The sequence below is a fragment of the Exophiala bonariae genome (assembly GCF_035927105.1).
Source record: "Exophiala bonariae strain CCFEE 5792 chromosome Unknown scaffold_4, whole genome shotgun sequence".
NCBI classification, from domain to species: Eukaryota; Fungi; Ascomycota; class Eurotiomycetes; order Chaetothyriales; family Herpotrichiellaceae; genus Exophiala; species Exophiala bonariae.
Window position 1 is genome coordinate 1,091,413 of NW_027042479.1, and position 21,761 is coordinate 1,113,173.

A 21,761-nucleotide genomic window follows, 5' to 3' on the forward strand; every position below is an offset into this window, starting at 1 on the left:
TGCTTTCCTGATGCAAAATTACAAACCCTTCACAGGAACAAGTACCCAACTCGTACTCCGTCAAATGTTTCTCCCACTGGCACCAGCGCTAGTGAACCAAGCCCTTGCCTCGATGCAGTGCACAGTGAGTGGCCACTTACGAGGTACACTTTTCGTAGCACGTTCCCTTGCGCTCAGAACTCCTTGGAAGCATCCCCGCTTCGGCCTACGTGCAAGCAGCAGGGACTATTATTGCTAGTTGGAGAGCAGTCCACGTCCGGGACAATCAAAGGTCGCGCCCCTTCATCCCGGACCCATCCACCACCCAAGATCCTGTATTTGTACTCGGTACACACGGACAGAGTTCAAACACCTTGCGCCCTCACTCACGCTTGCACAGACGGCGAGTGCGAAGGCGAAGGCGTAATTGTAGTCTCACTCCACACAACATCCCTGGATAGCATTTCAGTGCACCCACCCCTCTCCGTGACCAGGTCCCAAGTCAAAGGGGGAAAACTTCACTAAGACCCCAAGGCTTCTTCCTAGTCCTTGGTTTTTTTTGAACTCCTCATGGCTCAGGCTCAAGGCTCGGGCTCGGGCTTAGACTCAGGATCACCACACACACACGCAGGCCCCTCAATACCGAATACTCCTGTACGGATACTGCAACATCCCTTGGACCTACAGGCTACAGGCAGCCTTTGATACGACAGCCGAGCTAAAATGTGTTCGGTGGACATTATTTCGCATCATTATTGGCATGGTCCTGCGCTCAGTTGCCGTCACCATTTGATTTGCACCGTCTGCTTCGCCGTCACTCCGTTTTTCCCGCTCAGGCTCGCCTTTGACTTGCCTTCGTACCCAGTCCATCATCCTAGTCTTCCGTAATCCTTTCTTTTTCCAAAACATGCCATCACCTTGCACTCCGCCATCCCGTCTTAGTCCACTTTGGCAATTCATTATTCTTGTGCCAGTTTTTCTTGCTCCATCTTGAGGTCCCTGCGCCTGACCCATGATTGGCTCGCCGACCGTACCCAGTTCGTAGCTTGCTCTGCGGCTTGCCTTTGACCCTTCTGTCTAATTCCTGCCTCGTTTCCTGCTGCAACTGGGCTCATCCCATTCTGCGAAAGCTCTGCCTTTCCCACTGGGGCTAGCGAGGGCCCTGACATCAACTACCAGGCCGAGCCTCGAACCGCCTGCCATCCAAGACAAGGCCGTGTGTGAGTCTGTATGGAGTATCAATGAAAATAACCCCAAAACGCGAGATCATCATCAGCAGCACCACCAGCTACCTCTTCGTGACCCATTCGTTTGGGCCGCCACAAACCTTACCTCCCATCTCCCCGGCTGTCTACGTTCTTTCCATTTATTGTCTTTGACTTTATGGTTGCTCCTGGAGAGTGTACGTGCTTGATATCCATATCCGTATTGCGTTCATAATCACCGCCGCCCGCGTTCAGGTTTGCTCAAAGGTCTTCCTTTCACGGATCCACCCTCAAAGACGGCCTTCATTCCAATCCCCATTTCAGTCCATCACTCCAAAACATCAGAAATGCTGGTCACTGTCTGACCTGACTGCCTGAACTCTTTCCTTGTGCTCTGCAATGTCCCTTGATTTCGGATACCTTCATTCATGAGGCAGTCTCCTCCAGTTTCACTTCACCTCATACATCTTTCACTTCCATCCTCACCACCATCTCATGACGTCCCCTCCATCGGCCGCCTTTACAACCTGATGTCCTTGAAGTCTCCCTGATTTTCTTCCACCACTCGCACAACCCAACCTTGCTCATGTCGGTGCTTTACGACTCCATCCACAACCTTGACTGGCTCAAGTCAAACCCAAAGCCCACCCTCGATCAGACAATCACGAATGGGTTGAAGAGGTGGGAACAAATCAAGGCTCCGTATTCTACAGGTCTACCGACTCCTCCAACATCGAAGGCCATGCCTGGAGTAATATTGGAAAACAGCTACGCTGGTTACTCAACTCTGCCGATCCAGCCAAATGGAGTGTCGAGTCGAGACAGTTATGGCACAAACCCACACCGCGGTCAGATCTCTTCGAGTATCAACACCAGCCAGTACACGATCGCCCCACCGTCGAACAGTGTGAGCTCTTTCACACATCGTCCGGTCGACCAGATCAAGATCGATGCAATCGCCCCCCATCTCCAAATTCCAGAGTCGGTGAACAAGAGCAAAGGAAGTCTGGCTGAATTTGCAGCGGAAATTACCTGTTTGTTCTGGTTTGAAACCGCCAAAACTCTGCAGCATGCAGAGGATCTACCGTTGGAGAGTGCCCTCGAAAGAGGACTTCTTCCAGACGCCACACCATCAATTGGCTTTCGAAAATGGGTCACGACAATAATCAGCACCACTCAGGTTGGCAAGAACGTCATTCTATTGGCACTCATGTTCATATATCGTCTCAAACGATTTAATCCTACAGTGAGCGGCAAACGCGGGAGTGAGTTTCGATTGTTGACCATTGCATTGATGCTGGGAAATAAGTTTCTGGATGACAACACCTACACCAACAAAACGTGGGCAGAGGTTTCGGGAATCTCAGTCACTGAAATTCACATCATGGAGGTGGAATTTCTCAGCAATATGAGATATGACTTGTATGCCTCGGCTGAAGAGTGGAGTCAATGGAAGGCCAAATTGGGAAGGTTTGGCGCGTTCTACGACAAAGCCTCCAAGCTACCCGTTGCAGAAGAAGGCAGAGGAACAGCACCCGTGACACCAACCTCACAAAGTTTCTCGAACAAGCTACCCTCGCCCCCCTCCACTCACCACAGCGTCAGTCCATTTGCAAACCAAGTGTCACTGAGTCAAAATTACCCAACGTTACCGCACCCCTTACCGTCCACAACCCAGCTTCCCAGCTCACCACTACGTCAACATCTATTAAACTCGTATCGATCTGAGAGGAAAAGAAGTTTAGATCAATCCCTGGATCTCCCACCTGCCAAACGACAACATTATTCTGGTTCCATTTCTGGTTCAGCAAATGGAGTTCCAAATTCCATCCCTTATCCGCCCAGCAATGTTCGAGTATCACCATCGGCCTTGAAGCATCCGGCAGATAATTCTAGCAGTGTGTCGACATTCTTCGATGCGCCTAGGCAGGATCCTGTGCGGATGCCATCAACGCATGGCCTATCCACCAATCATCTTGCTCCTCTCAACGTTCCGTCGACTCGAGCAATGTCCACTGTCTATCCAGTTAGCACTAGTGGATATTCTCAGCCGGTAACACCGATTTCTGCGATCCCTCAGAATCTCTTCCAAAACCCCATTCCAAGCATTGGGGACGGCACCCGACCACCCTCGCTTTATCCTTCAGCACATACATCGCCTTCCAATGGCTACCAAACAAACACACCAACCTTACCGGGGCTATCTCCTTCATACTTTTTGACCCATCGGGCTTCTCCATATCGACCGGTCCGACACGTCAATACCCTTTTGATACCACCGCCATCAACTGCCCTGCAAGGGCCCATCAGAAATGTACCATCTGATCAAATCCACTATCAACCACTCAGCAAGGTATCAACTGAGCGTCATGTTGGCCCTTTACCAATGATGCAGCTTGAAAATTGGCAACATAGCAATGTATCCACGCCAGTTACTCATCAGCAGCCTTATCAATTTTGAGTGACAGGATATCACTCCTCAACTTCCTTTTTCTGCAGACATGATCTGCTTCCAGCATGGCGTGGCGTTTTACACTATTAGAGGAATTGTACTTAGCGACATGCATCGGGTGGGGTTTTCATACAGGTCCATTATGGCAACATACCCAGAGTTGGGAGGATCAATTGTCCAAGACGACAGGTCTTGTCCAGGCTAGGAGCTTCACTACATGTGGTATACCACTACTCTGCTTAGATAGCTCACACCAATACCAGAAATCATTGACATCAGGCCTTGAATTATAAAGTAGTCTCTGTTCTCTTCCTAAACCGTTGTTGAAATTCATCCCTCTATGTCTGAAATGGTCAATCCTTGGAGGGGAAGTAAGCTGTAAAGCAAAGATGTGAATGGCCAGCATCCTTAGCGCGTGCGCTGGGGACAATCACGTGGCCCCCAAACGAGGCAAATTCAACGTCATGTTCAAACCGACGGGTTTTCTCCGCTGAAGCGATGGGATTCCAGCGGTCTCTGGTCTTCGCGGTCTAACATGTATTCGTGAATTCAGTAAGTGCTCTGAATTTCAAGTTGATCCAATGCAAGGCTCCGTGCGCCACAAATGATGCAGAGATTGTACATATCTCTATCCCACAAGGATGCGCAAGACTCTCCTTCTTGTCTTCATCCACGGCTTCAAGGTAAGCTCTTTCTCGTCCGCTACCGACATGAACAGGCCAAGTTTGTTTGTTTTCATCCGCTGTTGGTGGAATACATGATCATACTGATACTCACTACTCATTCAGGGTGGCGACGACACCTTTGGGAACTTCCCGGAACACCTCAGAGCGCTCGTCAGCCATGCCCTTCCTGAGATAGACGTGTTAGCGGTGACGTACCCCAAATTTGAGACCCGAGGGGAACTCAAAGAATGTGTCTCACGCTTCCGAGAATGGTATGTAGGCCTGAGCCCAGTTGAGATGCCAGCATAGCGTTGGAAACTGATGTCCTCTGGACCCCAGGCTTGAGAACAAAGTCATCGACCTCGAGGTCGCCCACCACACCCCTTCACCCACGATCGATCCGTCGATCCATGTCATGCTCATCGGGCATTCGATGGGAGGAATAGTTGCAGCTGAGACATATCTCCTCCTCGCCAAAGAGCAACCTATCCCAGCGGCCTCCTCACGACAGAATCCTGAAAGACCCAATTATCCCTCCAACACCGCCCTGAATTCTTCCACCTCGACGTCACATCCAAATCCTCCGCTCTCCGAGGATGCTTCCCATGTTGCTGAAAACTTCATGTTCCCACATATTCAAGGCATTCTAGCTTTCGATACACCTTTCCTAGGCCTGGCTCCGGGCATGGTTGCGCACGGAATCGAAAGCGGCCACAAGACTGTGGCAAACGCCTACAACACCTACAACGAAGTGGCCTCCATTTTCGGGTGGGGATCAAAATCAGAGCCCGCCGTAGGTTCAGCTGCTTCTGCCAGTAGAGCAGTGGGAGCATTGCCTGCGCCGACGTCGGCTGCGGCCGACGCAGCTGCGGCACCCAAATGGCAGTCTTGGGGCAAGTACGCTATGTTTGCAGGTGCTGCAGGTGCTGTCGTGGCTGGTGGAGCAGCTGCACTATACTCGCAAAAGGAAAAATTGAGTTTGGGATGGCAGTGGGCAGGAGACCACCTATTGTTCGTTGGTGAGCTGTTCAAACCAGAAAGACTGCAGAAACGGGTCAAGGACCTTGAACAGGCTTGTAAAGAGAGAGGATCCGGCTGTGGTAACATGTTCACCAATCTGGGCAAAGGTGCTAGAGAAGGCTACGGCATCACTAGTAGTTTGGCCGGCAAGGAGCGCACATTCTGCAATCTCCCAGTGAACGTGATGAAAAATGGACAGGAAACCAAGGCATCCCAGGAGAGGTTGGATACGGGGTCCGGCTTCAAGTGGACGCCGACCATCAACGAGAAAGCCCAGGACGAAACCACAGCACACACGTCAATGTTCTACCCCCGTGACAACCCAGGATACTTTGGCCTAGGTGAGCGCGCAAAGGAATTCCTCACAGCGTGGGTGGATCAAGGCTGGTACCATTCCAGTGACGGACCGACACACATGGGCCAAGACCACGGCGCGACTCTGGGGGAGGTAGGTGATGGCTGGGAAAAGCCAGACTATGACGCCGAAGAAGTCAAGGCCAAGGAAAACGAACGAGACCGGTACAGAGGACACACCTTTCCTGACCCGGATGTCGAGAGAGACCTCGCTCGTGATTGGGAGGGCGTGGATGCCCACAAGGGTCGCGACGGGATTGATGATCTTGACGATGAATTCAGTATGCGAGATGGTGGCGAAGATTTACATGATAGCATCATTGTGGAAAGAGCTGCTCAAAATGGTGAAGTGCCCTTGCCTCGATCTCGGGCAGACACAGGAACTTGATGAGGCATGACTGAAATGAGAGAATGAAGGAAATGAAGCGGGCCGAAGGCATTCCTGGATCAAGCTTTGGCGACCTTCGGGGAAGATGCGATAGATGTCAATTCCGTCAATCTGCACACTGCTTCCTACGTTAGAAGCCAATATCCGCGCCAATTGGACAGAAAAGAGAGCTGTTGTCTATTCTCATAGAGAAAAAGGTCGCATCGCACAGCAACGACGTCACGATCCCTCCAATCTACCACTGATACAGTTACAAACACAAATACAATGCTTGATGTAGGGAAATGCTCTCTGTTCTTTTTCTCCAGCAAAACACAACACTTGCCGGACTCGAGAAGGGCCTGCAGCATTGTCTTCACACACATTCATCCACCACTACCATATGTTTGAATACCTTCCTCCAACCTCAGTGGTTGTCTGCCTGCGTCCTTGTTCCGCCTCACCTCCGCTCGGCAAACCATGCCCTCCAACCTGCAACCTGCAACCTGCAACCCAATCAACTCAACTCAACCAGTCCCATTGGTTTCCTCAACACCCGCTCCATGTGGAAGACGCTGCTGGCCCTCGGCTTCCATGCCCTCACAGCCCGTGACTTTGCCGGCGGCGTTCTCGACAACACCCAAGACGCGGGATTTCGTGGGCGGGCCGCTGTCTGACGACGACTGCGACTGTGCGTCTTTCATTTCCTTGACCGCTTCAGACTTTGTTTGCTCGCCGGTCTCGTAGCCCAGTGCAGAGGAGATGGCACCTTGGACGTACTATTTCGTGGGGTTCAGTTGTCAGTCGGTGGATTTGGGGGATTTGGGGAGAGAGGGAAGATAGTTCCGCAAGAAGCCTGGTATTTGGACAAGGTATGGCAGGCTATAACATTCTGGATCGAAGCTTGGAAACCTGCGTACGACAGCAGTGCAGAGAACGTACCTTTGCGTGACCCGCGATCATGGATGGCTGAGACTCAGTATTTGAGGATTGGTCCGAGGATGCCATTGTGACGTGAGTGTCGTTTTGAGGCGAACAGGCTTTTCTCAGTATATAGTCGTGTCTTGAAGGTGTCTTTCAACTATTCAGTGATCGTGGAGGCGAAAGGGAGAAGGTAAACACTTTCGTGAGAAGACCATCAATGATGGAGGGATGGATGATGTCACTGCCCCCCAGCATTGATCACGTTGCTTGGCCTTCTTGTATTTCACCAATTATGGCCTCATTGGCAAAATCAAGCGGAAGCCAAGTCATTGTCATCTGACCTTGAGTGGCCTTACTTTCCTTCATGCCCAATCTTCTGACAATGAGCTTATAAGTTCGACTTCTGTTGCCAGTGTATCCGAAATGTGAAACGGAAGAGATATCCGAACCACGCTATGCCCAGCTTGTCTGGGACCGAGGTAGTAAAGCGCTGAGCTAAGTATTTGACTGCGATCAACAACACAGGCTTGATCGCGGCAAGGCGAAGCATTGGCACATACAACAGCTACTTGACATTGCCGTGGACAGCGCACGCTTGACATTGGTCTTTACCTCAATTATAAGCAGAACTGGTTGTCTATCTTGGAACGTACTGTGCTCAGCATGAAGCTTCGATGAGAGCATAGATCATCGAATATATCTTCAAGATCTAGAGGCTCGAAAACCTCACAACCATGACTCGGAAGTTCGATACTACGCTAGGGAAGAAGCCCATATCATGGAAGCGCCTCATGGCCTTGAAAGCTCTCGGAGATGACCAGTTCGAGTCTTTAACGCCCGCTTGGCCCCCAGCCCCTCATAAGAGAACCTTTGGTGGTCACGTCTACAGCCAGGCCGTTTGCGCTGCTGGCCAGACAGTCGATCATGGATTTGTCGTACATGTACGTAAGGCAATATGCTCCCCATAAGACAGAAACATGCCATGTTCTCCCAAGAAACTGATCTCTCTGTGATACTGCAGCAAGTAACAGGTCACTTCATTCTTCCAGGGGCGATCGATACTCCATTTATATACCGAGTGAGGAGGATCCGTGATGGCGGCAACTATTGCTTGAGAAGTGTGGATGTCTTCCAAGAGTCCGAGGCTGCCGCATTCGGGAAGACGCCATGCTTTGTCACGACTATCTCGTTCAAGCGGCCAGAGACAGGGTCTGGCAAGTGGAAGGATTACAACCACCAGAGTTTACCTCGCGATCATATTGCCACCACGTACCGAAGTGTTTTGAGTGGCAAGGCTTGCGAAGATCATCCACTGGCACCAGGAGCTGACGCCCTCTGGTAAGTGCAGTGCTTCTTACAATTTCATTATCAAGATTTTCGGATGCTCATGTGTGTCTGTCATTGATAGGTGGGAGGAGGAAGAACAAGAGGCATGGTCTCGCGCAGCCGCAGCGTTTCCTGGTGTTGAAACACGAAAAGTTGACATGTGCAAGTACAATGGGGAAGTGGAGGAAGGCGGCGACAAGGATGGAGAAGGGGCGACTCGATGGCGGCAACTTATTTTGTACCGCATAATCCTCGACGATGACGACGAAAACATGAATGCCACCACGACAGGAGTCCACAAAGCCTCGCAACCGATCGACCTGAATCTTCACGCCGCCGCCCATCTCTACGCCTCCGACCGCAACTCCCTCTTCCTCATCCAACACGCCGCAGGCTTCCAGAGGATCCGCACGAACATGGCTTCCCTGTCGCACACAGTCATCTTCCACCAACCAGCAGATTCACTGCGCATGGTCGACGACCAGGGGAAGCCCAAGTGGTTCGTGCAGGAATCGTGGACCACGTTCAGCGCGGATAAGCGCGGTTGCCACAATTCCTACCTGTGGGATTTCGACCAAGGGGTGGTCCTCGCCACGACCATTCAGGACGGCATGATGCGGTTCCCTAATGCGGATGTTGGTGAAGGACAGAAGAGTATCTCATCGACAACACCACCATCTGCCGAGGGAACTGAGCCTTTGGAGGCTGCAAGAAGTAAGTTGTGAGTCAGCGGATCTCCCGACTGCCGCCATTATCTATCATGAGGTATGAGGCAGATGTGGTGAACGTCAGATCCTCCGATCACTTCCTCTGTGGGTGAATTGCATGGCCACGGAAATTCTCTTCCGCGGGGAGAGAGGTGGAACGATTGAGATGCCGTTGCGGCTTTGTTGATCTGCTCTCCCGATGTAGATGCGTGCGAACAGTCCACGCTTATTGCTCCCTTGTCCAAAATGAAAGAGACTGCTGATGAAAATGCACAGCTCGGTAGAGTCTGGATTCAAGGAATGGTGACCTGGTCAATCACGTCGCGAGCTCTGTGGTGGGATATGAAACCGACACGTGGAGTTGAGCCATTCTCGCAATCTGGAGGCATGACAAAGGAACACATACCTCGAACGAGTGAGAAACAAGGCTGATTGTATTACTCTGGTGCATCATATTCATGTTGATCAAGCTATTTATGTATGATCTGTGTATATCTCCCGGCCTCGCGAGGCGACATGTGACGTTGGTGATGTTATGCTATGTTATCTGATAGACAGAACAAAGGTCGACAATTGCTTCAGAAGCCAAAGGGCAAGCCAGATGTTATACTGGAGTAAACAAAATAGACAGACAGATAAGACAGATGGGTATCGCTCTCAGACGCAACCTCTTCTCGAGAATTAAGAAATAATACAACGCCACTTCTCATAGCTCTTCCGTCTCCTTCCCCTTCGCTCGCCTGCGCTGTGCTTCGCGGGTTTGCAAAAACCATATCTCAACTCACATGGGGTCAAAAGTGGCCCTCGCACACAGACAGAGACACAGACTCGACTCGCTCATTGTTCTCCCCGGATGTATTGCGTGTAATTACATTTGTTGGATTGGAATTTGTTTCGTGAGGTTGATTGCGAACCAGTTTGTTGGGGGTGCGTGTCGTGTGATATTCGATAATTCGACAGTTCGACGGGTTGGAGTTTCAGCGATGATTTCTTTGGTTTGGTTGGGGGTAGTTCGTAATCTTCATTAAATTTGGGGGGCGGATATCAGATAGATGGGTTTAGAGCAGCACCATTAATGCCCAAACGAAGGTGAGTGCCAGGAGATACGGCTGTAAAGCCTCCAGAGTGGGCGCGCCACTGTTGAAAGGGGGGTCGAAGGGGCTTCCGCCACCGCCAGTATCGGCGTCGCCGCCGTTGGAACGAGCGGTGGTGGTAGATGCAGCCGCCGATGTGGTAGTCGTCGTGCCCGTACTTCGGGAGGAAGATGTAGTCTCGAGGGTGGAAGAAGATGTTTCGGATGATGATGCTGATGATTCTGTTGTGGCCGTGCTACGATCTGTGGAAGAAGTTTCCGTTTGGGAACTGCTTGATGATGTTGATCTCGCCGCAGTGGTTTCTGTCGTTGCAGTTTCAGTGTTCGTTGATGCGGCTGTTGTCCTCGCCGATGGCACCGTAGTCGTGGTTGTGAGCGTCTGCACGACCGGCAAACATAGAAAGTCAACCGCCTCTCCGACGAATATTTTGCCGATCAATGAATTGCTATCGGCCGTTTCTCGAGTACATGCCCGCTGAACCGCCGACTGCGCGCTTCTGATGCTGGATTGACAATTTGCAGAGCAGGAGCCGGATCCACCGATACCTGCCAGGTCGTTCAAATTGCAGTTGCTAATGGAGTTCTGGTAGGATGTCGTGCAACCGGAGGAGAACCCAACGATCAGTTGGATGTCAGAAAACCGAAAGGTTGCGGTCGCGTCTTGGGCGAAGATGACAAGCATGCATGCCAGTGACCATGATGATAACGATCGTGGACTCATATTTGCAAGTTCTAGTAGGGGGTTTCTCGTCCTTTCGAGTCGGGTGTGTCGAAAGCCAGCAGATTCTGGTCAAAAGTGAGTTATGCGAACTCTGTCGTTTGAGATTCGTTGGGTCCAGCAGTATATCACCCTGCGTCAAGATGGAAAGACCAAGATAAGACCACTTCTCTGTTCGATTTGATTTCGTGATAACAAACAAGCGAGCGGAAGGTAAAGAGGCGATGGGGTAAGTCTAGTGATTCAGACCAGCCGCATCGCAAAGAGAAGAATTTCCCCAGGGCAACGACCTTTGGTTCTGTCGCTCAAGATCTAAGATCCCAGTGGTGTATTCAGCGTGACCACCACGTTAACTCAAGTCACTGTCGATAAATGATGGCGAGACTTTTCCCTCACACAAACAGCCAAAATATGTCCCTCGTCTCTTCCCTCTTCAAACCCTGCGGTTTCTCAGAAGACGGTTGTTTGTTTGTCCAAATAGTAGTTAAAAGTCGATTACGGTCACCTGGTGCCCAGCAGGATCAACAACGATCTACGTCAGTTCAGAGAAAGTAATTCCAGCACGCTGGGCAAATGGTAGTTGCCGAAAGCACTGCACTTGGTGGGGGATATTGCAGTCGACAGATCGCTGCCGATCGCAATCAAAACGCCCGCGTATGAATAGCGATCAAGGCCAAGTTGAGAGCGAACGATCGGCAGATGGCGGCTTGAAGCGGATCCCAGCCTCTGGTCTGAAACAGAAGGGTGCACAGACGCTGCGAACGGGGACGAGTACAAGTACTCGTGAGGTTGACGACAACAAGAGGACGCTCCGCCTGGGAGGCACAGCTGGCTGGCAGGCAAGCCTGGTTATATTCTCTCGGGGAACCGTGCGTTTTTAGAGCGTGATGTCAGATGATCACTCCCGCCTCTTGTTTATTCCAGAGTTCGCAGCGCTCAGACTTCAAAGACTCCCAGAGGACTGATTGGGTTTCGGGAAAGCGAGGAGAGGTAGGGCGAGTGAGTCAGGGGAGGGATAGGATAGTTCGGCAGCGTGGGTTCTCGCTTGATGGACTCGATAAAAGATCGGCCGTGCAGAGCCTGCTGCGTGGTCAGTAGCGACGAGTACGAAGTAAAGTAAGAAAGAAATCAAGAGAGATCAAATGTGTTGCATTAAGTGTATAGAGATTAGACAGGGGCTAGGATGGGTTCTGGTGGTCGACAGCGGGCACGACAGAGTATCCGTATGATCTAGAGGAATTCGCCTACTCGGTACTGTTTGATAGGGTGTAGCTGAGATGGGCGGCTCCAAATGGGCACGGCTACGGTTCAGTATGGAGGAAAGCTGGTGTTTCTGCGACACTTTACAACCCTGAGCCGGGGAGGGAGGAAGACAGAAGTGGATGATGGGACTGGGGATGGTCGGGATGGGTCGAAGATGACGATGTACGGAGTATGATCGACAGGGGTTGCAACATGAATGATTGGTGTATCTCTTATCAGGGGTTGCATGACACCAGTCTAGATAAAGTAGTATGAAACTCGAACAACCGCTGCCTCATGTCCAAGCCTCCGTCCTTCTTTGACTTTGCCCAGTCCAAGGTCGAATACATGGCCATGCCTCCTTCCAGAATAATATCAGCCGACAGGATCATGATTTCTTCTCCCGTCCACGGTGTTTGTCCCATCCTTCAAGTTTGGTATAAATTGACCACCGGCTATAATTTCCACGGCTTTCTAATTAAGGACGTTATGCTGCGTCCATGGTCACTGCGACTCGTGCTTGATGAGGTTTTGTAGTCGAGTCATGGACACGGTCATGAAGATCAAACTCGTCGGTCAATTGTCCATCCATGCCATCAAGATGGAATGGAATGTCCGTTGCTGAGGATTTGGCTCATTTGACTTCAAGCTCGTCCCACAGAGCACCGCACCACTCTATAGCGCGTTGTCTCACTGATATGCAGTCTCAACATAAGACGCGTCTCATGGCTTGGGCTTGGATTTGGGCCGAGGCTCGCGGAACATGCAGTAGAGATCAATCTTGTCACCTCCCTCCTCGCATTCCATCTTTTTGGCGACGGTGAAGCCCAGCTTCTCGTAGATGGCAATGTTTGGGACAGCCTTTGAGCTCTCGAGATAGCATTTGCGATCCTCGGCATCAGCAGTTTTTGTAATCAATTCGATCAGCTTTCGTCCAATACCTTTGCCTTGATTGCCAGGCCTGACAGCGACGATATTGCAGAAATAGTAGCCGGTCGGGTCGTCCCAGATTTCGGCCTGTACGTCGGCTTGCACCTGTTTCCAGATCCAATATCGCTTGGTGTTCAATCCTCCGCGGCCCTGATACCGCACCAGATTCCAGCCTTGCTTGAACCACAACAGGTAACCATCCAGCCATTCCGCCCACGTTTCCGGCTCCGTCGCATTCCTGGGTTTCATCCACATACCGACTCCCAGAACCTGGCCCGAGGGGTCGTCGCTGTCCTTGGCCACGTAGAACAGAGCGTTCCGCATGCCCCATTCGCATTTGGCTCTCAAACTTGCCAGGTTCCGTTCTTTGTCGAATTTACCCGGTCGCTGATCAAAAGCCCATATGTGATATGGATCGTCGGCGAATGACTGCTGGATGCAATCTGCCACCGACGGGATATCTGCCGCTGTGATCGGGTGAATTTCGATGCCCATGGTTTCCTCCAATATGAGTTGTGTTGACGCGTTTCCTACCACCGAGGGAAATGGAATGTACCTAAATGGCTGAGGGTGCCAGACCAAGAATTGGCAAGTTTGCAGTCTTGTGGAAGGTAGTAGTGCGGTATGTCTAGGTAGTGCTGCAAGTTAGAACTTAGATGAGATGAGCACTCCGCAGATAAGCGGACGAGATCGTTCATGTAAATAGATCCCACGTTTTTAGAAATTGAGTCAATGCCCCAATCATGAATTTCCTCGCCTACGTCACACCGTGTACATATTATCATCGGCTGTTGCCTCACGGCCGGTAGAGAGCTCTCTCACGGTCAAGTTGGCGGTACTTAATAAGTCATAATATACACCAATGTTTGGTCCCAATCTACGAGCAAAGATCACCCTAATTCGAGAAGTTACAGGCGGCTGGGGGATGGATTCCAGCTAAAAGTGGATTTGGAGGACATGCCGGAGAACAGCGACGGAAGTTTTTTCTTCTGGGCCAACATTCCAGTCCCAAGACAAGACTCGGTACTTAACCAAGGGTGATAGGTGCTTTGATTACCATAGTGACACTAAGTACAGTGTCACCGCACTGCTGCGGACCGGTTCATCTGGCACACTCTGGATAAATCACAAGTGCCACATCCGACAAAATTAGAACGAGTGAAAGGGTATCATTCATTAACAGTATTCAACAGCCCAGCACAAATACACTTTCATGACTCCTATGCTCGCTCGCCGTTTGACTCATCGTGATTGAAGCAATAACCGAACCCCTCTTTTGTACAAAGCCAAATGTCTTCTCGCATGACTATCCCAGATCAAGAACTCACCTCCAAGGAGCGCCGTGCATCAGATAAATAAACATTTGAGTCGTGAGTCATAAAGCGTGCCGAATGTCTTTGATGAGTGCCTGCTCGGGCAAGGCACTCTCTAAACAAGTTGGGCCACCAGTATAAAGTTGGTGGAAAAAAAGAGACATGGAGTGTCATAAATTCCACGTCTCTGACTGGTCAAGAACCCATGAGGTTCCCTTGGGAGTTGGGCTGAATTTGAGCCAAAGCGAATGGCCCCGTCCAAAGAAATCAGGTCGTTCAGTGTGCTCAGAGTCGCCATGCTCCTGTGGTGGACTGCGGGGAGTCTTCATTTGCCGCGTACTCCTCTAACCAGGACGACTCAACTACCTGGCTGATGTTCCATCGACAAGAGTCCTCCATTGCTAGGCAATTGCTGACCAGCTCAAACGCATCATCACCACCTCTGTCAGCGAGCTTCTGTCGGTCCCACTCACCCGCTAAGATCTTCATCGTGACACGCGGCTGGAAAGCGTCGCTGAACGGTCGAGTGCCGACCACGATACTGTAGATACATACACCATATGCCCAGACATCAACTGCGGGAGATACGATAGCCCGTTCGGCTGGTTCGGATGAATCAAGTCGCTCTGCAGTTCGAAGTATCTCGGGCGCCGCATACTCGAGACTTCCTCCAGTAAAGGCAGATGTTGAGGTGTCTGCTGGTCCAATGTGTTTCTGCGGTGGTCTATCCGAGTCCATTGACGGACTCGGAGGCCCAGAGCCGTGATCGTTGGAAAGCCATTCGGCCATGCCGAAGTCGCAAATGCGGAGTAAACCAGGCTGCCCATCAGAAGTAGGCTCAATCAGACAGTTCTCAAGCTTAATGTCACGATGGACCACCCGTGCATCGAGATGAAGGTACCGTAAGCCCGATGCAAGCTGATAAGCGTAGGACTTTGCAATTTCAGTCGGAACACCTTTGCGGTGGGATCGTACGAGGTCGAACAAGGTTCCGCCAACGTTGAGAGGAATAAAGCAGAAGGTTGCTTCGTCAAGTTTATAGACGGCCTCGAGTGGGAGGATGTTAGGATGGTTCAGGAAGCGCCAAAGTTCCACTTCGTGTTCAAACTCGGCCTGTGCTTGTTCGTTCTCAAGCTCACTCTGATCGGCCAAACGCCGGCGCACGATTTTGACGGCGAGCTTCCGATGGTTTCCATCCTGAAGCTGGGTCACCTCTCTGATGGTGCTGAAACCACCAAAGCCGATCCGCTTGCCAAGGACATAGTCGTCGCCAATGGTCTGCCCTTCACCATCCACGGAGGGTGAAACCATGTCAATGCCATCACCATTGGTACCGCTGCTGAGTGAAAAGGCACGTAGATAGGAGGATGCGGCCGACCTTGGTGATTTTGTAGAGCCCGAGGTGTTTTGGCGTGAAGCTCGACCGGCAATGTCGTGCATGCTCTTGCGTAGACTTCCTGCTCGAGAAAAAAAGTCTTGAGGTGATGCCGAGAATTCGCCATCTCTCCATCGCTGAGACGCAGTGCGCCGGAACTGCCGCGGCTCATCGTAAGAGAAGGCTTGTCCATCGCTGGGCGACATGACGGCAGTAGGGGAGAGCCCATAGTTCGCTTCATAACGCGGGGAAACGACTTCTGCAGAGGGAGGGACCATGGGTGATGTGGAGAGGTCGATCTGAGATTCTCGAGCCATGTCATCAACGGTTCTCTGTAGCAGAGGGAAGCGAGCTTCGCCAATGCGGGCTTGCTCTCGTGGTGGGCTGGTGGAATACTGGGGCAGGTGTCGGCCAGTAATCTGATCATAGTGTGACCGTTCCGACTCACTGTGGGCTCGATAGGACCTTTGTTCTGTGGCCATCAAGAAGGGTCTTCCTCTTTGATCTTCCTTTGAAGGGCTATGGCGAAGAGGTTCTTGGATGCTTTGACGCACTCCCGAGTCCAACTTGATCTCATCATCAAAACTAATAGAAGCCTCGCGGTTTCGCATATACCTATCTAGCACAGCCTCGGTGGATTCGTCTGATTCAGGGATGGCGGGGTTCTCGAAGGGAATTGGGATAGATATAGGAGGGGTCGCGGTAGGACGAAGAGTCTCCTGGCTGGTATCTGAGGCGTTGAAGGTAAGACGAGGCCGCGCTGGAGGAACACGGGTCGGAAGGTCCATGTCGTAGGTGTTCTGGGTGCCAAAGATGTCATGTTGCGGTTCTGGGTTGTCAGCACTGGCATGCGCCATGAACAGTGAGCCTGAATGGCTTCTTAGGCACCAAAACAAAGGGTCTCGACAGGATCAAGGGAAGAGAGAGGAAGGAGGAGGAGAGATAGAGGCGATGTCAGGTTCTTGGAGCAGAACCAGACACATGCAAGGACAAAGGCGGATGAAATTTCTCTGCACTGGCACGTGGAAGGGAAGGGCGCAGGGAATGGGCGGGGGAGATGAAAGAAGAAAATATGAGCGGAGGAGCGCTTGTTCGCGGCTCCAGTGGCAGAAGACGGATAAGACCTGCGACTGGCAGTGGAAGGGTCAGAGGGGAGGCAAAGTTTAGGTGAGGCGGCAGTCGCCGTGGAGGGTCAAAGGATAATCATAAAGACAATCATAATGGATGGAGTAGGAGGAGGAGTGGGAGTGGGAGTGGAGGTGGCTGAGGGTATTGGCATCATCCAGCGAGCCTGCAGCTCGTGACATGAGGGCGAGGATGAGGGTGAGCCTAAGCGTGGAGAAGAAGGACGTGAGCATTGTTTCCTGCAATATAAGGCTTGATTTGCACAAGCCGAACTTGAAGCAGAAGAAGATCGACTTTCTGATACTTGTGTGTTATTTAAAAGGCTAATAGGAAGAAGAATATCAAGCAACATGACATCAATCAATGACGAAGGGTTCTTGATGCACCATTCACGGCGATTCATTGCCAACGTCCCGTAAGATAGACAGTCGACTTGCATGAATGATGAGATTCAGTTCTTTCGCTTTAGCTGTTCAGGTACCCCAGCCGTGCCCAGCGCAGAGAGACCCCCACTTGGCAACTAACCGTGGTGCTTTGGACCAATTATGCTGGGGGGCGTCTCGAGGTCGGTACCCAATTCACTACCACCAAGTCACTTCGCTGAGGAAACCCTTTGGCCTCCTTGTCCTCTGAACCTGAAGGTCTTCAGGCTTGCCTGCAGCGCCCACCGAGGACCCGAGCCACTCACAGTCATCCACACCCGCACCCGCACCCTGCCAGCCAGTGCCCTGTTCTAGTGGTGGTTCTGCCCTGGCCCGAAGCCTGCCCAGTGCCCACCCTGTCCTGGCGCCAGTTTTATTTCTGTCTGTGCCTGGTTTTGAAACAGATCCTTTTTGGGGGTGGATAGGGGAACCGCATCGACAACTGGACTCAGGACTCAGGATCCGTACTCCGTGCGACTAACTTACTCCGTACCTCTTTTTATCTCAATCACTACATTACACACACCACCACTCATCATCCTCCGACGGCGACGGCGACTGCGCACTGGTATAGCGACAGACACACGCTTTCATGTCTTCGCCAGGCTTGCCTTGACACTCTCTGTTTCTCATTTTCACGTTGCCTGCGCTCCTGGAACGCGTCGGTCCTTCAGCTCGAGCTGGTCCTCTTTCCCTTTCCGTCGGTCCTTACCTCGTGGCGCGTGTCCGCTTCAACGTCCACCACAATTTTGCACTCGCAACTGTCAACCACCAGGATTGGTTCTACTTGTGCTTTTGGTTCTGGCTTTGTGTCTCTATACCCCGACCGTGTCACCCAGCTCTACTCCACCCTGCGACCCCTCTATGCGCCCTGATATATCTCAGAGCCTTTCGGTTTGGGCGCGATTGCTCCTACCTGAAACACTTTGCCACAATCTTTAGCCCCAATGGTTCGCGCAATGACAACGTTAAAACCCCAGCTTGTAAGAGCAGGTCAGTATTGTCCCATTGCACCAAGAGATCAACCCAACCACTTCCCACTCTGTATTGAACACACTACTCACCGCCTTTCAACCCCAGACACACTCGATTTACAAGATCATGACACTCCGTCCGCTAAAGATCATTCGCGCCAGCCCGCTCATCCATCGCCCTATGGTTATGGTCCTGCAGCACCACACCAGGCCCAGACACTGAGGCAAGCCGAACAAGATGCATATCAAGAGCAACATACTAGTCCTAGACAATCCGAGGACAAAACGAATGGTGCTTTCGGCTACAGCGATCACGATGACGACCGAAACGATGACCACAATACCTCGAATGGCTCCAATGGACCTGGGTATAACGGGCAGGATATCAATGATGAAGATGGTGGCGACTCCCATGACGAGGATATGGACGATGACCTGTTGGACAAGATCTCGAGTTCTCCCTCGATCGAAGATGGTAAATACACCCTTCCTGTTTGGCCCCCAAGAGCGGATTCCGTCAGAACTGGAGCTGCCCCGGCTCCGGCCATGATTCAGATTCACGACTCTCCTCTTTCTTCATCCCCATATATTTCCCACTACAAAGTTTCTCCCCCACAATCCCCGCGTGTTGTTGGACCGGAAAGTCATCATGGTGAGTGTGAGGGCTACTACGCCAATCGCCGAATGGAGGTCGAGCCCTGGCAAGATCACGATCAGACTTCGTCATTGACCTCGTTCACCTCGAATAATAGTGGGCTAGCGACGCAATTGCAGGGCATCCCGCTTTCCGAGTCTCAAGAATTTCGGAGATATTTACTGCCCACGGACGACCCACTTCTGAGAGACGTGATCGACGCTCAATCCGATGAATACTTTTACGACGAGGAGGGAGACTGGGAAGATGACGATTCTTCCGTGGCCGACCCGGATTTAAGCTCTGATGATGACCCCGAGGATTTCCAATTTTCAAATGACGATCGCTTCATTGATTCTGGTTGGGGTGGTGAATGCTTACGAGAAATAGAGGACATCGATTTCGAATTCGTATACGCGTTACATACCTTCGTGGCCACCGTCGAAGGCCAGGCTAATGCTACAAAAGGCGACACCATGGTGCTACTAGATGACAGTAACAGCTATTGGTGGTTAGTGCGCGTGGTCAAGGACGGTAGTATCGGTGAGTGGTCTATGGCCATTCGACTTCACCAAGTTGCTAAGATGAAACAGGATACTTACCCGCCGAACACATCGAAACACCAACGGAGCGTTTGGCGCGATTGAACAAGCATAGGAACATTGATGTTCGTGAACCAGTATCTGATATGAAATTTGCTGACATGACCAAAGCTATCCGCCTCTATGCTTGGAGATAACCCAGAAAAGTCCAAAAATCCCCTGAAGAAAGCCATGCGCCGAAGAAACGCCAAAACAGTCCAATTCGCTCCACCTACATATTATGAACCTTCTGATTATGAATACTCCGACGAGGAAGACGATGGCAACGAGAGCCTCACGGACCAAGGCATTGATGACAACGCCGATGACGATACCCACAACGACCAAGAAGTGGTTGAGACCGAACCCGAGTCTCAAGGACAACGAGTTACAGCCACAGCAAATGGTGTCCAGCGAATGGCCAGTACTGACAGTCTGAAGAGTGACCTGTCATCCGACAACTCCACCAGGGCCCAACAACAAGAAGCTACTCTTGTTGAACAAAACAAGGCTGACGAGGCCGTCTCCAGGTCTCGAAAAGGCGTTGTCCGAAATACTGATTCCTTCTTCAGAGATGACACGGTAGAGACGAAGAAGATTTCACTCACTCCCCGGTTGTTACGAGGTGATTCGGAATCTGGTCAAACCACAGAACAAGAAGTGCGACAGCGTCAAAGCCTGGACACGTTTGACAGAATTGTTGCCTCAGATGACAAAACCAAGGAGAAGGAAAAGGAAAAGGAAAAAGACAAGAAGAAGGAAAAGAAGGGCATGCTCAGTGGCTTGTTCAAGCGAAAGAAGGGCACTCCACAGGAGGAAAGCGTTGAACGGCCATCGGAAGAGCTACGACGATCTCCCCAATCAAAGGACTCGATGGAATCAGTGACCTATACAAAACCCGAAAGTGGTCCCGAACGCAAGCCCAGTAAATTGCAAAAGACACCTCCGATTGCATCGCCCAAATCGTCACCTACAGAGCCGCGTGCTCCTCAGCGGGAGCTTATGGCAGCAGCAACAACAGCACCACCAAGTGTAACACCTCGTGAACCAACTGGACCAGCGCCAGCACCACCGACACTTCGGAAGGTTGAGTCCGAGTCCGAGTTGGCCGATGACACTTTGTCCACGGCACCACAGAGTCAACCGACCACACAGGTGAACCGATTCCCATCGCTCACAGAAAAGCGATCGATATTTGCACCCATCACCACTGCTTTGAAGTCCACTTCTTCGAGCAATTCAGACACACGCTCCCCTGTGAAACCTATCTACTCCAAGCGAGCCAAGGAACGATTCGCCATTGATGATGAAGACTCGGAGGATTATGGACCAACTCCCAAGGCAGATGACCAGACTCGCAACAGTGTGTCACCTCTGGCGGACAATTTGGAGGAACCCGTGCGCTCAGATTCCGTGGTACGAGTTTCACCGGTAGACTCGCTAACACCGATAAACTCTCAGACACAGAAGGGATTGGATGTGCGTACCACACCTCTTCCAATTGAGACAGGCCACGCCGATTCCGAAGGCACTGCTAGTACATCAAAACCATCGCCCTCCACGGCGACACATACTCCTTCTACATCCCGATCCACACCAACATGGTCAGACGCATCATTAAGATCATATATGGAGAATGACCAGGAGATCAAGGACCTCCTCATAATTGTTCATGACAAGTCCAACGTCACGCCGGTGGGTGCTGATCACCCGCTAATGAGCAACTTGTTTTCAAATGAACGGAGCAAGCTCGCCGAGATGCAGCTGCAGCTCGACTCAATGTTGATGAGTTGGATGGGCAAAAAGAACTCAAGCCTATTGTCAGCGACAACCTAACTTGAAACTCAAATGACCCTTCCAGTTTAGGGTTTTCTTTTATCTTTGTGGAACTGGATGATCCATTTGTACAACTTTCATTTCTTGGCATGTCAGAGCAGAAGCTCGACCTGTACTACTAGGGATCAGGACCTTTTTTCTCTCAATTTTCTTTTTGTGACGACGATAAAGCTAAGAACGAATTACCGCAGCTGTGGATAGTACCTAAAAGATTACGCACATGTACAGGCATTCCTCACCCAAGGTGACGGCTAGGAACAGGACAGGCACGATTTTGTGGAGTTATGGAATCAAGTCTGCAGATCAGCAGGGATCAGGATGGGCACTGGGACCAGGACTAGTTTCGACTGATTGATCGGGACAATATATCATTTGTGCTATGCTATCTTGCCTCTTCTAACATACCTATTTCGTCCTCGCTCGATCAATGTTCCGTGAAAGCACGTGACGCCGGTTCCGTTGTTCCCCAAACGTTATTGGCGGCAGAGCCCGCGCTCCCCTCATAAAAAGGTTGCCGTC

The 21,761-nt window shown here is 51.2% G+C and overlaps 8 protein-coding genes across 8 annotated transcripts; 4 read left to right on the forward strand and 4 right to left on the reverse strand.

The window, feature by feature from the left end:
• Positions 1-1,770: 1,770 nt before the first annotated feature.
• On the forward strand, positions 1,771-3,645 carry LTR84_009966 (uncharacterized protein; the record flags this gene model as incomplete). The annotated part of the gene is made up of 1 exon (XM_064853504.1): positions 1,771-3,645. One exon carries the CDS (start codon positions 1,771-1,773, stop codon positions 3,643-3,645), a length of 1,875 nt encoding a protein of 624 aa, XP_064709903.1.
• Positions 3,646-4,277: 632 nt separating this feature from the next.
• On the forward strand, positions 4,278-6,063 carry LTR84_009967 (uncharacterized protein; the record flags this gene model as incomplete). Its single annotated transcript, XM_064853505.1, has 3 exons — positions 4,278-4,319; positions 4,425-4,573; positions 4,641-6,063. 3 exons carry the CDS (start codon positions 4,278-4,280, stop codon positions 6,061-6,063), a joined length of 1,614 nt encoding a protein of 537 aa, XP_064709904.1.
• Positions 6,064-6,569: 506 nt separating this feature from the next.
• On the reverse strand, positions 6,570-7,050 carry LTR84_009968 (uncharacterized protein; the record flags this gene model as incomplete). Its single annotated transcript, XM_064853506.1, has 2 exons — positions 6,570-6,821; positions 6,985-7,050. The coding sequence occupies 2 exons, from the start codon at positions 7,048-7,050 to the stop codon at positions 6,570-6,572; spliced, it is 318 nt and encodes a 105-aa protein (XP_064709905.1).
• Positions 7,051-7,700: 650 nt separating this feature from the next.
• LTR84_009969 (uncharacterized protein) lies at positions 7,701-9,017 on the forward strand (the record flags this gene model as incomplete). Its single annotated transcript, XM_064853507.1, has 3 exons — positions 7,701-7,911; positions 7,962-8,304; positions 8,375-9,017. The coding sequence occupies 3 exons, from the start codon at positions 7,701-7,703 to the stop codon at positions 9,015-9,017; spliced, it is 1,197 nt and encodes a 398-aa protein (XP_064709906.1).
• Positions 9,018-10,057: 1,040 nt separating this feature from the next.
• On the reverse strand, positions 10,058-10,813 carry LTR84_009970 (uncharacterized protein; the record flags this gene model as incomplete). The annotated part of the gene is made up of 1 exon (XM_064853508.1): positions 10,058-10,813. The coding sequence occupies one exon, from the start codon at positions 10,811-10,813 to the stop codon at positions 10,058-10,060; it is 756 nt and encodes a 251-aa protein (XP_064709907.1).
• A 1,962-nt stretch (positions 10,814-12,775) lies between these two features.
• LTR84_009971 (uncharacterized protein) lies at positions 12,776-13,477 on the reverse strand (the record flags this gene model as incomplete). The annotated part of the gene is made up of 1 exon (XM_064853509.1): positions 12,776-13,477. The coding sequence occupies one exon, from the start codon at positions 13,475-13,477 to the stop codon at positions 12,776-12,778; it is 702 nt and encodes a 233-aa protein (XP_064709908.1).
• Positions 13,478-14,580: 1,103 nt separating this feature from the next.
• Positions 14,581-16,527, reverse strand: LTR84_009972 (uncharacterized protein; the record flags this gene model as incomplete). Its single annotated transcript, XM_064853510.1, has 1 exon — positions 14,581-16,527. The coding sequence occupies one exon, from the start codon at positions 16,525-16,527 to the stop codon at positions 14,581-14,583; it is 1,947 nt and encodes a 648-aa protein (XP_064709909.1).
• A 1,637-nt stretch (positions 16,528-18,164) lies between these two features.
• LTR84_009973 (uncharacterized protein) lies at positions 18,165-21,242 on the forward strand (the record flags this gene model as incomplete). Its single annotated transcript, XM_064853511.1, has 4 exons — positions 18,165-18,210; positions 18,298-19,368; positions 19,419-19,492; positions 19,539-21,242. The coding sequence occupies 4 exons, from the start codon at positions 18,165-18,167 to the stop codon at positions 21,240-21,242; spliced, it is 2,895 nt and encodes a 964-aa protein (XP_064709910.1).
• Positions 21,243-21,761: the final 519 nt, after the last annotated feature.